The following is a 14,915-nucleotide window of genomic DNA, read 5'->3' on the forward strand; positions in this document are numbered from 1 at the left end:
TCTTTCAGTAACTATGTGACAGTGATACTGCAAACACCTACAGATGGTTAGATCTAGATATCTATATCCGAGAGACAAGATGATGCCTTCTACCATACAGACACTATTATAGGTACTAAAGGATACACTGGAGTTGCTCCCTCAGTGTTGTGGCTAGTGAAGGTTAGGGGATCACTGAACTAGATGATGCCTTCCACCTTATAGGTACCAGTATCTATCTATAGATAGATATATTTTAGTACCTACACACACACACACACACACACACACACACACACACACACACACATTTACACACATAGGTACTATTATAGACATTAAAGGATAGATGGATAGATAGATAGATAGATAGCCAGATACCCTTTAGTCAGTGCCTATAAGGTGGAAAGCATCATCTAGTTCAGTGATCCCCCAACCTTCACCAGCCACAACGCTGAGGGAGCAACTCAGTCGAGAAAACGGGGTACTTTGCTCCCGCGCCAGGGCACCTGTGGAGGGCAACGTTTCCCGCGGCTGCGGGACTGCCTCACGCACGCGTGGCAGCTGCCGGCGGGCCTCAGGCTCACTACACCTGGCAGCTGCTCCGCTCCTGGGCCTTTGATGCCCGCCAAACGACTAGGAGCAGCCACTGATCTGCCATGGGGGGAAAGGAAGGGCTTTCCCCGCTCAGCTGCAACAAGAACTGGAGAAAAGCCCGCCTGCTCCCGGCTTGCCTTTACAACTCCCCCGCCCCTTGCCCTTTGTGGAGCCGCCCCTAGCTCCAAAGTCGTAGGTACTCGGCGCCAGGCCGGGGGTGGGGTGGGGGGCTGCCTGCCCAGCTCCCAGCATGCTCGCCCAGCCCCTCCCCCGGCCCCCAGAGCCGCCCCCCACGTGGTGCCCGGGTATGTGTGCAGGTCGCCCCCGCCCCCTCTCCCTCCTCCCCGGGCGCAGCGGCGGCGGCAGCAGGGGTCGGGCCGTCGCGCACCATGGCTACAGGGCAGGAGCTGGGTAACGCTCCCCCCGCGGCCCCGGCTCCCAGCCTCGCGGCACTGCCGGGCGCGCGCCTGGCTCTGCCGGAAAACTTAGTTGGGGGGCGGGGGGTGCTTGGTGCAGCCTCCCAGGTGGGCTCCAAGGAGAAGCCCGCACCATACGTGATGTCCCTGTGGGATGGGTGGGCTGAAGGGGACGGGTGAGTGCTGGGAACTCGGGACAATAGACCCCCCCCCCCCTCCAGGCTTGCTTTCCCTTCTGAGCAGGGAGAGGCCACAAAATAAATCAACTATGGGAGTACGAGATACCCTGAACATAAAACAGCAGGGGCTGGGCTTCATTTGCAGGCAGCCAGGCCCAGTGCCCTGTTTCCAACCAGTCCTGAGTGGAAGGAAGAGAAAAGCAACAGGGAATCGGGGTTGAAAGGGGCCTCAGGAGCTCACCCAGTCCAATCCTGAACTTCCTTCTTTCCTAAGTCTTCATCAAAGTTTAGCTCTGAGAAACAACTTGGAAACTGCAGATGGGAGCGGGATAAAAGCTGCCTATAACTGGAGGGGCGCTGAATCCCAAGGAGTTTGCCGGCTGATTTCTTGATGGGGGGGGGGAACAAAGACGTCTTCTTTTGACTGTGTTTTTATACCATGTGGTGCAGCTGTTTGGAGTAGGGACTGGGTCTTAGCATGTATTTGTGCAGTGCCTGATGCAGGTGGGGGTGACATGTTTTGAGCCTCTTACTAAAGTGGGATTTTCAGGAGCAGCGTGTTGGGAATCAAGCCTCCTTGAAAGTCGATGCAGCTTGTTGGAGGAATGGCGCTTAGTCATTAGAGTGTGTGTAGGGGTCTGCTATAAGTTGCATTTTACACCCAAGTGCTCATGATCTGCACCGCCTCGGCTCAGCCCATCTTCTCAAATGCTGTTGTTCAAAGGGGTGCTTCTGAGCTCTGTCTCAAAGCCCCTTGCTTCACAAAAGTGGGCCTTTTCCATGGGCTGCACTTGCAGTCACAGCCTGGGATCTGGCCGTCAGGCTGTGGTTCACTCCAGCCCTTTCAGCAACACCTGTAAGAGTGCATTGCAGCCAGATAACAGGCCCCAATTCTGTCTGTGCAAGATCGTTGCCACATCACGGCTTTAGTTAATAATTGTGTCAAGACAAGACCATGGCAGAATCCAGCCTGCTCTGCATGGCTGGTTGGGTGAGCAGTAGTTTTAAAAAGTTAGTTTGTCAGACGTGGAAGTAGACGTGGCTCAGAACATGAAGGAATAAAGATAAATAGATCCCATTCTTTATGTAGGCACGTGACAGATGATATCACCTTCAAAGCAGCAAATACAAACCCCTTCATTTTCTGCCTTCACACCCCTTATTACTTGTTCACTGATTTTCTTCTGAGCCCTTGGAAGGGATGCTGGCCTGTGTGCCACCGTCAGTTTTGTTTGTGGATGCAGGGTTCTCCCTGGGTATCTTCAACTGTGTGAGCGGCCTTGGTTAAAACCTGTGACGTAAGGGCAGGTGGGATAACATTAGAACCTTTCTGGGTGCTTTATTTCTGACACTGGTTGGCTGTGGGAATCAAGTCACTTAAATGTCTCAGCTTTTGGTTGCCCGGCATAAACTGAAGGTAGCTATCAGTTTCTTTATGTATCAAGGTGCTTCACATATCGAACAATAGAGCAAGGCAAGCATCGATGAGCATTGGTTTTATCTGTGCATGGCCCTGTTACGGTTTTACAGTTTGATGAATCCAGCTAGCAAGACAGTAACCACTTCCCTTCTTACTGTGGGCAAGTAAAGGCTCCAATCTTGCAGACTCTTGTGCCTGTAAATTTGATATGCGTAATGTTTACGAGTTTATGTTTATGCGTGTAACTTACTATGTTGGTTTTCTGGATCTCTGAACTAGGGTTGGTTGGAGCCATTAGGCTGCATTGTTGAGGAGGGTAGGTAAGAACACCCTACATTGGTATCCACATTTACCTCTTGGTAAGTTTATCAGTAGATAGAGATCACTGTTGTGAGGTATTTGTTAAATCCTTGCAGACCATGGAAGCAAAGCTTGGTTTTCCTTGGTTAAAATGTCAGACCTGGTTATGTAAAGGTTTAAATTACAGCAGAAGAGAGAAGCCAGAAACTCTGGAGTGAAACTAATAGATTTCTATATTAGAAATGCTAGAGAGAACGATTGTAATCATTTAGTGTGACCTCCTGCACAGCATAGGCCATAGACTTTTTTTCCTCAGTAATTCCTGCAACAAAGGGAATTTCTCTTCCTTGCTACTTAAGTTACTATTGTTGAAACCAATACTTTTGTTGCTGACCTAAGTGAAAAATATTCTGCTTGAGCTCTTCAGAATTGCCCATGGCAGGGGTGACCAGGATAAGGCCCACAGGCCAGATGTGACCCATGGACGCATGTCCTCCGGCCTGCAGGGCACCCCACAGGCTCAGAAATTTGGCAGCAGTGGAGCTGTAGCCATGTGAATCACTCCACCTCCTGAAGCAATGGCAATTAACACTGCTGCTGCTTGTTCTACCACCAGATTTCCAGACTTCCAGGCCAGATGACACAGCCTAATGATCACGTTTGCAGGGCTAGATGATTTGGGCATCCCTGGCCTATGGGATCTGGACACTCAGTCTCCAACCAGATTTAATAATGCTGATTTTCCTGATGGGTATTCAAATGCTGCTCTCCTTTATTATCTAGCCCTCATGTTATTCATTAACTCATTTCAAAGTTTATGACAGGGACGTGAGAAGAAGAAGATGACTCATTTCAAAGGATGTTGCAAAGGAGCGGGCCTATTTGTTGTGCTGTGGTATGGTGGGCATAGCAAAGGAACAGGATTTTGCAGATAAAGGAACTGTGGGACAGACCAATATATTTTGCCAAAGCTCACCTTGCAGACTAGTCATAGAACTGGGAGTAGAACCTGTGTCTCCTGAGTTGCAGTCCAGCACGTTGGTAGGAGACACAATGGCCCAGAAGTGTAGGCTGGTATTTAATGCTACTGAATGCAGACACACAAAACAATTACTCCAGAGTATTTTGGCGTTATTCTGGGGTAGAAATGAAGTAAAGATATGATGTGTAGTCAGGGTAAGCCACTCTACCGTGGGTAAAGGTATTCCTAGGAAAGTCAAGATTAACTATATACAGGTGTAAGTTACATCAGTGTACCATCTTGTGTCTGCTTTCTACTTTCATTCCAGAGAACCCTTTGTTCGGTGCAAACCAACTCCACCACTCCTTGGTGACCAGGTGTTCTAATAACGCCTGCTGCAGACAGGTGGCTTGGGAAAGCTGGTTGTATTTTACTGCTAAGTAAAATCCAGGATAAATCATAATGTAGCAACCGTGCTGTGTGTCCATGTCCAATGTTAGATTCTTTAGTAACATACTTTCAAATCTGAATACCTTGATTTCTACAGGACTGATTTTTTTTTTTTTTTTTTTTGGTAGTTTTAAGTAAACGAGGGAAAATCTCATGTGGTTAGTTGTGTATATGCAGCCTCCAAAGAAACAGCCACCTGTGTGTACCAGAATTTGAGACCCGAGGAAGAATGTCTTAAATCCAAAAGCTTATCTATCTTTATCTCAGCTACATCATTGATCCAATAAAAGATATCGTCTTAAGAAACCTTCACCCCCGACATCATTTCTGGACCACCATGGCTACAACATTGCTTTTACACTACCAGAATTTTCATGTTTTTTTTCCCTTTCCAGCCCTCTTCAGCGTCTCGGACAAGACTGGCCTGGTAGAATTTGCAAAATGTCTCGGTTCTCTTGGTTTGGGATTAGTTGCCTCTGGAGGAACAGCCAAATCCCTTAGGGATGGTGGTCTGCAGGTCAGGTAAGAACTCTAATTGCGCTTGTATAAATCCCAGACAAAACTCTGTCAAATGTTTTGAAGACTTTTAAATCATTTGATCATATCACTTCTAAACTGAGGGAAGAAAATATAATTCAATACCAGCAAAAATCTAAGTCTTGCTCCTTGACTGGGAGCAGACTGACTAGAGTATATTGGTACAAGTACTTTTGTATAGTGACTGGGGGGAAGAAAAGGTACCTACATTCCAGATGTTTTGTGGTTTGCCTTTGCTCCAGGTGTTTTATATGAGACAATATGTTGTTTTAAATTCTGAAACCTGGCTCTAACACTCATGCATGCAGGCAGCCCCGTATTGATCTCTGTTCGTGGGACAGCAAGAATATAATAGATTTGGAGATTCTTTGTTTTAAGAACATTTCCAATGGCATGCAAGAAAGAATATGCTGGATGACTGCGTGGGGCAACCTGTGGGTATTTATGGTGCCTCCAAATTTCCCTGTTCCCCGCTTGTTGAGTGTTCAGCTCCACTTCTCTGAACCCTCTCTCTAGCCATGACAGCAGTGAAGGTCAGAGCAGGGCACACAGTCATGAGAATCTCTCCCTCCCTTTTTACTGTTTCTTCTGACTCTGAGCAGTCATGAGCTGAAGGAAGTGAAAAGCAGATTTATTATTTCCCAATTTTTAAAATTAAAACAGGAGCAGAATTAAAGCTACATTTTACAGGAGGGGAACACTGAATCCTTAAGAGTTTACCTGGATTATTTCTTGATGTAAAAAAACAGACATCTATTTTTTTTAAATACTGTATTTATGAGACCTGTTTGTAGGTGTTTGGGGTAGGGACTAAGTGTATTTGTAGAGCATCAGTTGGGAATGACATGTTTTGAGCTGCTTAATAGAGTCGGATTTTCAAAAATGGCTTGTTGGCGATCAAGCCTTGTTGAAAGTCAATGCTGTTTGTGTTCCTAAGTCATGTGGATGATTTTAAAATCCCACCCACAGAGAATGATAATTCCCTTAGTTCATCCAGAAATCTTCAGCAAAACCTTTTCTCCTCAGTGCTAAGAGTGGGGAGGGGAGAAATCAGAGACTCTTTAACCTCTTTAGTCTGCTCCAGTGTTTCCCAAATGCCACCGGTATTACAAAAGATCTTTCAGGCTGCGTGTCCATTTATCCTAGAAATTAAATGTATAGAGTCTACATTTGTTTCTTTCTGGAGCGATGCCATGGAGGCATCTGACTAGGTTCAACAAGAACTAATCCATGACCCTTTAGACTGTGTCCACACATGCAGGCATGTGCAGTTTGTGGCACCACAAACCTTGGTGTAGCCCACAGACTATATGCGTTGCACCTTAAACTGTGCAGCACTGCTAATTTGCAGCATGGGGGCAAAATTTGCTACGAGGATTTCCTGGTAGCAAACACCCCCCACCCCACCCCGGGGAAAAAAAAAAAACATTGTAAAGCACATCAAATAGCATGCACGAGTTGGGGGAGCCCTGGGCTGAGGCACACCAGCTACTCCAAGGTGGAGTCCCTGCTCTGAGGCACACTGGCTCTGAGGCACACTGAGACGAAGGCAGCCAGCCAGGGCTGCCTGCTCCCCTGCGTGAAGCACATTGCACCTTAACCAGCTCCACCCCCCAGTATATGGAGTCCGGTTAAACGGGACAAGCACATTGTTTGTGCCATTGCAAGCGCATGCCCCTGTTAGTCTGGATGCGGCCTTAGTGTCTAATTTAAAAGGGTTGCTTTTCTTTACTCCAAGTGTTTTGGGTATAATGTAGGACAATTTTCCTTTGCTATACCATGGGACCATATTTACAAGTCTCCAACAGCTTGAATGGTGTTTCATGCCTTGAACTTTTGTGAGTCTGAGCTGAGGAATAATATCTAAAATGCTGCCTCTAGAAAAGCATCTTTATTTGGCAGATATGCTGTCATTTTAATTTGTCTTCTGAAACTTTAATTTCCCAACTTGTGCAGCTTCTCTACTCTGCATCTTCCAGGATAAAGAGTTACTTTAAGAAAAAGTCATAGTTTCTATCTGTGAGGATAGTGGTCACGTTAACTCAACTTTTGCTGATTTTGCTTATTTCACCACGTGCTCTCATTGACAAAATAATTGAAGTTCAATTTAATTTGAGTAGGAGAATGCATGCTTTGTTTCTGTTCACGGGGAAAGCAACTGATGCCTAATAAGGTTTTTGGTGGAATGTCCGCTGGACTGTTACAGGCAGAGAGCTGTGTTCTTTCTCTCTTTCTTCTGTGTTAAATGTAGTTTTTTCTATAAAATGTAGGTCAGTGTCTAGTTAAATATAGGAAACCAGTTACATATCAGGAATTTAACTGAGAAATCAGTTACATGAGCATTCCTGCCATGTTTCTGCAAATAATTGGCTATTCCTAGTAACATTTTGCTAGTTACTGTCAGTCACAGCAGGCTTAACAGAACAAAAAATCATATCTTCTTTAACCTACAGCATAGTTGCAGTGACTCCCTGTCCCTGAAATACCTAGCAGCTGTTAGGAACTGGAAAAACCTGAGCTATGTGATAAGTAACTAGACATAGCTGCTTTTCATTGGCTTCATCCTTAGGTGCATTCAAGGTATTGAAATGTATAAGAATCTTTCTTTTTCATCTGCTATTGGAGATGTCCCAAGTTTCACACACAGACCAAAATAAAGCTGCTATGTGTACTTTTTAGTCTTCCTAATGTAAGGGCATCCCTTTAAGCTCAAAACTGTCAAGGTCTAACCTTAGGGTCTGTTCTACCATTGAAGGCAGTAGAACTCCTGTTCCTTTATATGGGACTAGATTGGGCCCTTAATGCAGATAATGAATTTTGAACTTGATACATTAAGTTGACCAGCAAGCATAGAAGTATCACAAGTATAGAACAGTCATGGTGATGTTCTTTCTTCTCTCGGCACAGAGATGTGTCTGATCTGACTGGATTTCCTGAAATGTTAGGGGGGCGCGTGAAAACCCTTCATCCTGCAGTCCATGCTGGTAAGTTGCTGCTGACATGCTTCCATCCGAACAGAAATCAGGGATGGTTTGTCAAATGGCATTTTAGGGGCTTGGCTAATAGGATCAGAGAATGAGGATAGAAATCTCTGATCTCATCCTAGTAACAAGCTAGGAAGAGAGAGTTCGTGGGGTCAAAGAAATATTGAAAGGATCTTGCATATACCCTGGCCACTGTCTCCACTGATGGGCTTTTCCCATGAAGAAGGGGCATAATAGTTAGCTGCATGACAAGCACATCAGCCTAGGTTTCAGTAGAAGGTGGGTGTTGTGACTTCCTCCCTAGGTTACTATAACACTGACATTTTTCTGCTGCCCTTCTGAAATGCCCCCCTTTCGAAAGGGCTCCAAATGCTGTCCATGTTTGACTTGTACTCTCCCAGTTGCTGTAGACTAGACCAGTGGTTTCCAAACTCTGACTGATTGCTCACCGCCAATTTAAAATGATACAAAGTAAAGTACCACCAGCAAACTTTTTAGTTCTATCTTAAGTATCACCAGCAAATTTTTGTCATATAAAGTAATTATAATAAGTCTGTTAACACATACCACTGGTGGTACCCGTAGCACAGATTGGGAACTGCTGGACTAGACAATCAGTTGCATTTTTCTCTCCCTCATTTCCTATTTATCAGTTAGTCAGCTGTATCTTATTACCCAAGGCACAACTTATTTATTACCACTTCACTTATTACATATGGTTTATTTATTTTGGGGTAAGGAGTGGCAAGGAGCTTTTTCTTCTTCGCCTATGCCCCAGAAACTTTAATGACAGTTCCATGGTTGAAGTTATCAATTGGCTGCTTATTTAGTGCAGTTTTCAGATTTTCTGTTCAGCCCTTGGGGTGCTTTAGAATTTAACACTGAAAAAAATTGTTAGCAAGCAACTTGAGCATCCGGTCCAGGAAGCAACTGAAATGGGATTTTGGTGCAGAGGTTGAGTCTTAAACGTAAGTGGATCATCTTTGTGGAGGGAAACTGTGAGGGAGCACATGCACTGAAGAAAAATGCTGAGATTTTTTTTCCAAAGAAGAACTTTGTGAAACAATCCTTGTTGTTATAACTAGGAATACTGGCTCGCAGCATACCAGAAGATAAAGCTGATATGGACAAACAGGATTTCAGCCTTGTAAGGTGAGCTACCAAAAACATAGCGCGGTTGATCGGAAATCATTAGGAACAAATCAGAAAATGCTGAGGAGTGAGTGAGCAAGTGCCTGGGAATTTGCAAGAAAATGCCAGTTTATGTTTTTGTTTTGTTCCCTGCTGGATTACACTGATGAAATAAAATATTTTTGGCAGATGTGTCATGGCTAGAAATATAGCCAAAATGGCTTGTTAGTTAGTTAGGTTTTAACAGTGGGGGAGCACCATTAAATTTCGACAAAATGCAAGAGTTTGACCTTCTGATGAGCATAATGCTCATGACCTTGCATGTAATATGACCTTGCATATTCCTTTCAGAGCCAAGTTCAGACCTGTCCAAGCAGGTGCAATTCTACTGGAATTGGTTCAAGGGGGCTGATCAGACAATTACTTTGATTTTGAAATGCTTGCTTAATAAACATGCCTTTTGAAATTTGTGCAATTCTATTTAATCCATGAACTTATGTTGAAATTCAAACATAATAGATACACACAAAGATTACAGGCCACATTATAGGAAGAAAATCACTGTTTTTGGGTATCATCACCAGATCTCAATAGGCTGAATCACATGAAAACAAAAAACTAAGTCACATGGATTCCTGCAGGTTTCTGTGGTCTGCATTAAAATATTTTTATCTTTACCCAGGGTAGTTCTGGAATTAGTCACTTCAAAGCACTGATCAACCTTAACTGATTATACTGCTTCTATTCTTTGACATATCGCCAGTTTAAAATGAGTGGTTCTGCTTCAGTAAGATTGACTGGCTTGGGAGGAAGCATTGTTTGTCCACAAGGCTCCATATATGTCTCGAAATTTGGCAGTGGGGGAGTGGTGGCAGTTAATGCTGCCACTGCTCCCTAAATGCCAAATTTCCAAGTCCCATGTGGCTGCATGGGCCCCCAGTCCTGCGCAGCTGGATTGGATCCCGGCTCTGTCATCCTATTTCTAGGTGGCTGAATTGGGCCCAGGCTGGGCCAGCGCTGCACACTGGATCTGGCCTATGGATCAACCTGGCACTGCAAATCCAGTCCATGGGTTGAAAATTTGGAGTACCACATGTCTGCATCAGTTGGTTTTGGACTAAGTTTGGAATCGTGGAATTTAAAAAACTATAACCATAATTGTCTGTGGTGATGGCAGTACAGGGCATGATTGCTGAGGTTTGCTTTGATTGAAAGGGGAAGAAAAGGTGTTCCCTGTTCTGTGTTTGGGTGAGCAGGGGGTGCAGCCTTATCTGGGGTAGTAGATCTGATTTGATTATTTTACTTTAAAAGGTGCAGATTCCTGTCTTCTGCTCTGTTGAATTCAGTTATGCGGTGAAGGTGATAAGCAATTGTATTTACTACCTTGATTTGCATAGCTAATGTTAGTGACAAGGAAGTCAATGAAGCTCTGTAAGTTTACACCAGCTTGGGATCTTACTCTCTGTGGAGACTGTGAAACATCTCAGTGACTTAGCAGCAAAGATGGCTAGAAAAGAAGTCATGGCCTGAGTGAATGGGATGCGGTAAATGAGTTGCAACAAAACTGGAGACAGAAGGGATATAAAGGTTTTGGTGAAAACTAAGCAGGCCCTTGCATTGATTTCATCATGTCACAGGAAGATCAGGGAGTACTAAACAGTAGTTCATCTCAGGTGCACATGACTCTGTCCTCCTGTGGAACTTGCTGCTGTGGCTGAATATATATTGTGGCAAGTTACCTTTGTGACAGCTTACACTTGTATAATGACAAGTCCAGATAACAAATTGACGCAATTCATTCATGCTTTAGAGTTAAGCTATTTGCATCAGAATGTAAAGATTGATTTCTTCCCTTTCCTACCACTTGTATGTTACACTAGGTGCATTTATGGCAAGAGGGATTGTTACCTTATGCATTATGGAGTATTGCTGGAGACATAATAATGAATAGATGGACCCTTTACCTAATTATATCTGGAAGTTATTTTTTATAGAATCCACCTTGCCTTGAGATGGGAAAAAGCCCCTATTCAAGCCCCAGAAAGGCTTGCTGAAGGGTTTCTAAAATGCAACCACTGTAATGGGCAATTGGGTTTATAAAAAAGGGAACTCTGGATATGCAGTATTGGGGTTTAATGACTTTCTGGATATCATATTGTCAGTACTTGAGAAAGTGAAAGTATGTAACTTCCTGCTCATGGATAGTTTGGGGAATTCCTCAAGGAAACCATTCTTTGGGCTCAGAGTAAGTCAATCCCATGGCAGAGGAAAGGGGATAAGGGGGCCAGGAAGCCCCTTTGGCTAACCAGGGGCATCCAAGATACCTTAAGGACAAAAAAAAGAGGCGCACAGGAAAAAGAAGCAGGGGGTAGCTAGCAAAGGGGAGTATTTTTCTTTGCCCACACTCACAGGGAGTCGGTCAGGAAGGCCAAGGCAACTCTAGAACTCAGGCTAGCATCAGGGATTAAGGACAATAAAAAGTCCTCCTTTAGGAATGTCAGGAGCAAAAAAAGGGTGTGGGGTAGCCTAGGACCCATACGGGATGGGCAGTGGGGCTTAGTGATAGATAGCAGGGACAAGACAGAGCTCTTCAATGAGTTTTTTGCCTCTGTCTTCTTAAATGGAAATCTAGACAAACCCTCAACATATATCATGGACACCAACGAAGGGAACATCAGCCAATCAATGGTCAGTGCTGACGCGGTAAAAAGACACTTGGAGGGACTGGACGTATTCACATCACCAGGGCCAGAGGAACTCCACCCATGGGTAATGAAGGAATTAGTGGGGGTCATAGCTGATCCACTAGCAAGGATATATGAGTGCTTATGGCGCTTGGGTCAGGTTCCAGAGGATTGGAAAAGGGCTAACGTCACCCCAGTGTTTAAGGAAGGAGGACCTGGGGAACTAGACCAGTCACTTACTTACTTCTATGCCAGGGAAAATCCTAGAAAATATTATCAAGAAGCACATCTGCTGGCTAATGTGATGTGGAGGAGTAACCAACATGGGCTTTTAGCAGTCAGATTGGTGTCAACCTGGAAAGATGTGGGCAGTGGAGTCCCTCAGGGCTCAGTTCTGGGGCCTGTGCTGTTCAACATCTTCATCAGCGATCTGGACAAGGGGGTGGGAAGCACCCTGTCCAAATTTGCAGATGACACAAAATTACGGTGTGAAGCTAACACCCTGGAGAGGAGGAACCAGATCCAGGCTGACTTAGACAGGTTGGGGAAGTGGGCAGAGAGCAGCAGGATGCAATTCAATAAGGACAAGTGCGAGGTGCTGCATCTAGCGAGGAAGAACTGCCATCATGCCTACAGGCTGGGGGGTGACCTTCTCAGCTCCACTGAGGCAGAAGAAGATCTTGGAGTCGCTGTTGACTCCAGAATGAACATGAGACGCCAATGTGATGAAGTGGTCGGCAGAGTCAATTGCACCTTGTTGTGCATCCGTATGTGCTTCACAAACAGGTCCAGGGAGGTGATTCTCCCTCTCTACATGGCTCTGGTCAGACCGCAGCTGGAGTACTGTGTCCAGTTCTGGATGCTGCAGTTCAAGCAGGATGCAGACAACCTGGAGAGGGTCCAAAGAGCCACACGCCTGATTAGAGACCTGCAGGGAAGGCCCTACGAGGGAAAGGCTAAGGGACCTTAACCTTTTCAGCCTCTCCAAGAGAAGGCTGAGAGGGGACCTTGTGGTGGTGTACAAATTCATAGGGGGAGAGCAACAAGAAGTAGGTGATGATTTGTTCACCAGGGCACCCCCTGGAATGACAAGGAACAATGGCCATAAGCTACTAGAGAGAAGGCTTAGGCTGGACATTAGGAGAAGTTCTTCATGGTCAGGGGTGCCAGAATCTGGAATGGGCTCCCAAGGGAGGTGGTACTCGCCCCGTTCATGAGGGTTTTCAAGAGGAGACTGGACAGGCACCTGACCTGGATCACGTGACCCCAGGGTTGGTGACTCTTTTCTTGCCTGCCAGGGGCAGGGGGTGGTACTAGATGGTCCACTGAGGTCCCTTCTGACTCTATGAATCTAAGAATTTAGATTATGTTGGATTAATTATTTTTAATTGACTATTGATCTTGGGTGCTTGACGTGGAGATGTTTTGGAGGATCCTGATTTTTCACAGTGCTAGCTACTCATGGAATAAAGACCATTTAAAGTATCTCATGTTAAGCACCTCAAAACACCTGTCCCTTGCTGCACTGTGCTGTGCTCCCCCTCCCCTCCCACATGCACACCGCAGGCACACATCCCACACCATTTGCACTCCCTTATTGCATCATCTTGACACTCCCGTACACTTCATGCTGTGCCGTATAGGCCCCTCCCACTATGCCATGCAGCAGGTGCCCTGCTGTACCATGCCAGCACCCCATGCTGCACTGGACAGGGTCCCTGGGTCTATGAGGCTGTGGGCTCCCTCAGCTCTACCCCCAGAGGCAGGATCAGGTAGTGGAAGCTGGAGATGGGTGGGGGAAGCTGTGAGAGCGGTGGGAGGAGCAGAGCCTGGCCTAAAGGCCACCAGTTGGACAGCCCTGTACTAGTCTAATCATTGTAACATAACTTTAAATTACCAGTGTCCACCCTTTATCTCTCTTAGTCCTTTTGAGAGATCAGCTTGTATGCAGGATTTTATGCTGAAAGGAAAAGTCTTGATTTATCTTGGAAAGGCCAGCATGCTGAAAGAACAACAATAGTTCTGAGTGAATGATTAAGTCAGACTTAACTATGTTACTTCTTGATGATGAGTGACCCAGGCTTTCTCTTCCACTTTTTAGAGTTGTGGTTTGTAACTTGTATCCCTTTGTAAAGACTGTCTCTTCTCCAGATGTGACTGTGGAGGAAGCAGTTGAAAAAATTGACATTGGTGAGTCAAAGGAAAACTATAAGAACAGATGTTTCGCTGGGGGATGACCTTAGAGCTCTGGCTGTATAGTTTGCTGTTAGATGCTCTGTGGCTATGGCAAAAGCAATAGCTGATACAGTGCATTGGGTGCACTGTGACTTGCTGGAAGACCGCATCCATTTATAAAAGTCTCCAGCAGTGGTGGTGATCTATGATCGTGTCCCATCTATGACTGGATTATATCCTATTTATGATGCAGTTCATTCAAGGCGTCACATCCACCTAGCAGATTATTATGGTAATTATTAGGGTTGTGTGAAACGGGCCCTGTTCGTTTCAGATTTGGCAGTGATTCAAGTCATTGATTCAGATCACTGTTCCCAGTTTGATTTGGCCAAATCCAAATCTGAAGATTCAACGCTGATTCGGAAAATCAGCAATTTGGCCACAGACACAGCTTTATATATTTTTTCTACATACCTTGAGGTAGCAGGTGTTGCTTGTGAATGCTGCGATGGTGGAGTGACCCACAGGAGTGCAGTGGGGGCTCCCCCGTGTGCTTGGCAATAGACTGGAAGTACTGCCAGGAAGCATGCTGGGGGGCCCCCTCTGGCTTGGCAGTTGGCTGCAGGGGGACCCCGGGTACCCCCACCAGACTCAGGAGGCACCAGTCGTTGAGCAGAAGGGTCCCCCCAGCACACTCCCTAGTGGATCCAGAAGTGGACCGGAAATGTTTCTGAACAGCACAGGTCATCTGTAAGTTACCTCTTCCGCTCCCCTTGGCTTGCCCTCGTCCCACCCGAGGGTGCAGCGGGGGTGATGGTGATAGGACGGGGGGTTTGGAGGGACGGGACGGGCAACGAGACAACGGAGGCGAGGGAGCTGCAGCCCACAGGCAACGGCCTTCCGGGCCCCTCTGCGGAGAGGGAGGCAAGGTGGAACCCCTCTCCGTCCCGGGGGCCGCGCGGGCAGGGAGCGCCGAGGGCGCGGGCACGTCCGCACGTGCCCGCCCTCCCTCGGCCAACCTCCCCGTGGCCGCCTGCGCGGACCCCTCGAGACGCACGAGTCTTTGAACCTCGGCCCCGGCACCACCCCGCCTGCCCCGCCG

At 46.2% G+C, this 14,915-nt stretch overlaps 1 protein-coding gene and 1 long non-coding RNA gene across 3 annotated transcripts in view; one reads left to right on the plus strand and one right to left on the minus strand.

Annotated features, from left to right (window-relative positions):
- Positions 1 to 913: 913 nt before the first annotated feature.
- Positions 914 to 14,915, plus strand: part of ATIC (5-aminoimidazole-4-carboxamide ribonucleotide formyltransferase/IMP cyclohydrolase) — a 42,338-nt gene continuing 28,336 nt past the window's right edge. The window contains exons 1-5 of one of the 2 annotated variants that reach the window (XM_019554276.1): positions 914 to 987; positions 4,698 to 4,824; positions 7,747 to 7,823; positions 8,909 to 8,975; positions 13,740 to 13,828. In XM_019554276.1, the coding sequence (XP_019409821.1) occupies positions 966 to 987; positions 4,698 to 4,824; positions 7,747 to 7,823; positions 8,909 to 8,975; positions 13,740 to 13,828 (382 nt within the window). In that variant the 5' untranslated portion in view covers positions 914 to 965. Of the gene's footprint in view, positions 988 to 1,131; positions 1,169 to 4,697; positions 4,825 to 7,746; positions 7,824 to 8,908; positions 8,976 to 13,739; positions 13,829 to 14,915 lie in introns of those variants that run through there. The other variant, XM_019554277.1, reaches the window with a different exon arrangement.
- LOC109322966 overlaps positions 14,728 to 14,915 on the minus strand; it is a 481-nt gene continuing 293 nt past the window's right edge. The window contains exon 2 of the long non-coding RNA XR_002104519.1: positions 14,728 to 14,882. This is a non-coding gene — a long non-coding RNA (uncharacterized LOC109322966). The remainder of the gene's footprint in view (positions 14,883 to 14,915) is intronic.

Source organism: Crocodylus porosus, unplaced genomic scaffold (genome assembly GCF_001723895.1).
Source record: "Crocodylus porosus isolate Cpor-Errol unplaced genomic scaffold, CroPor_comp1, whole genome shotgun sequence".
NCBI classification, from domain to species: Eukaryota; Metazoa; Chordata; order Crocodylia; family Crocodylidae; genus Crocodylus; species Crocodylus porosus.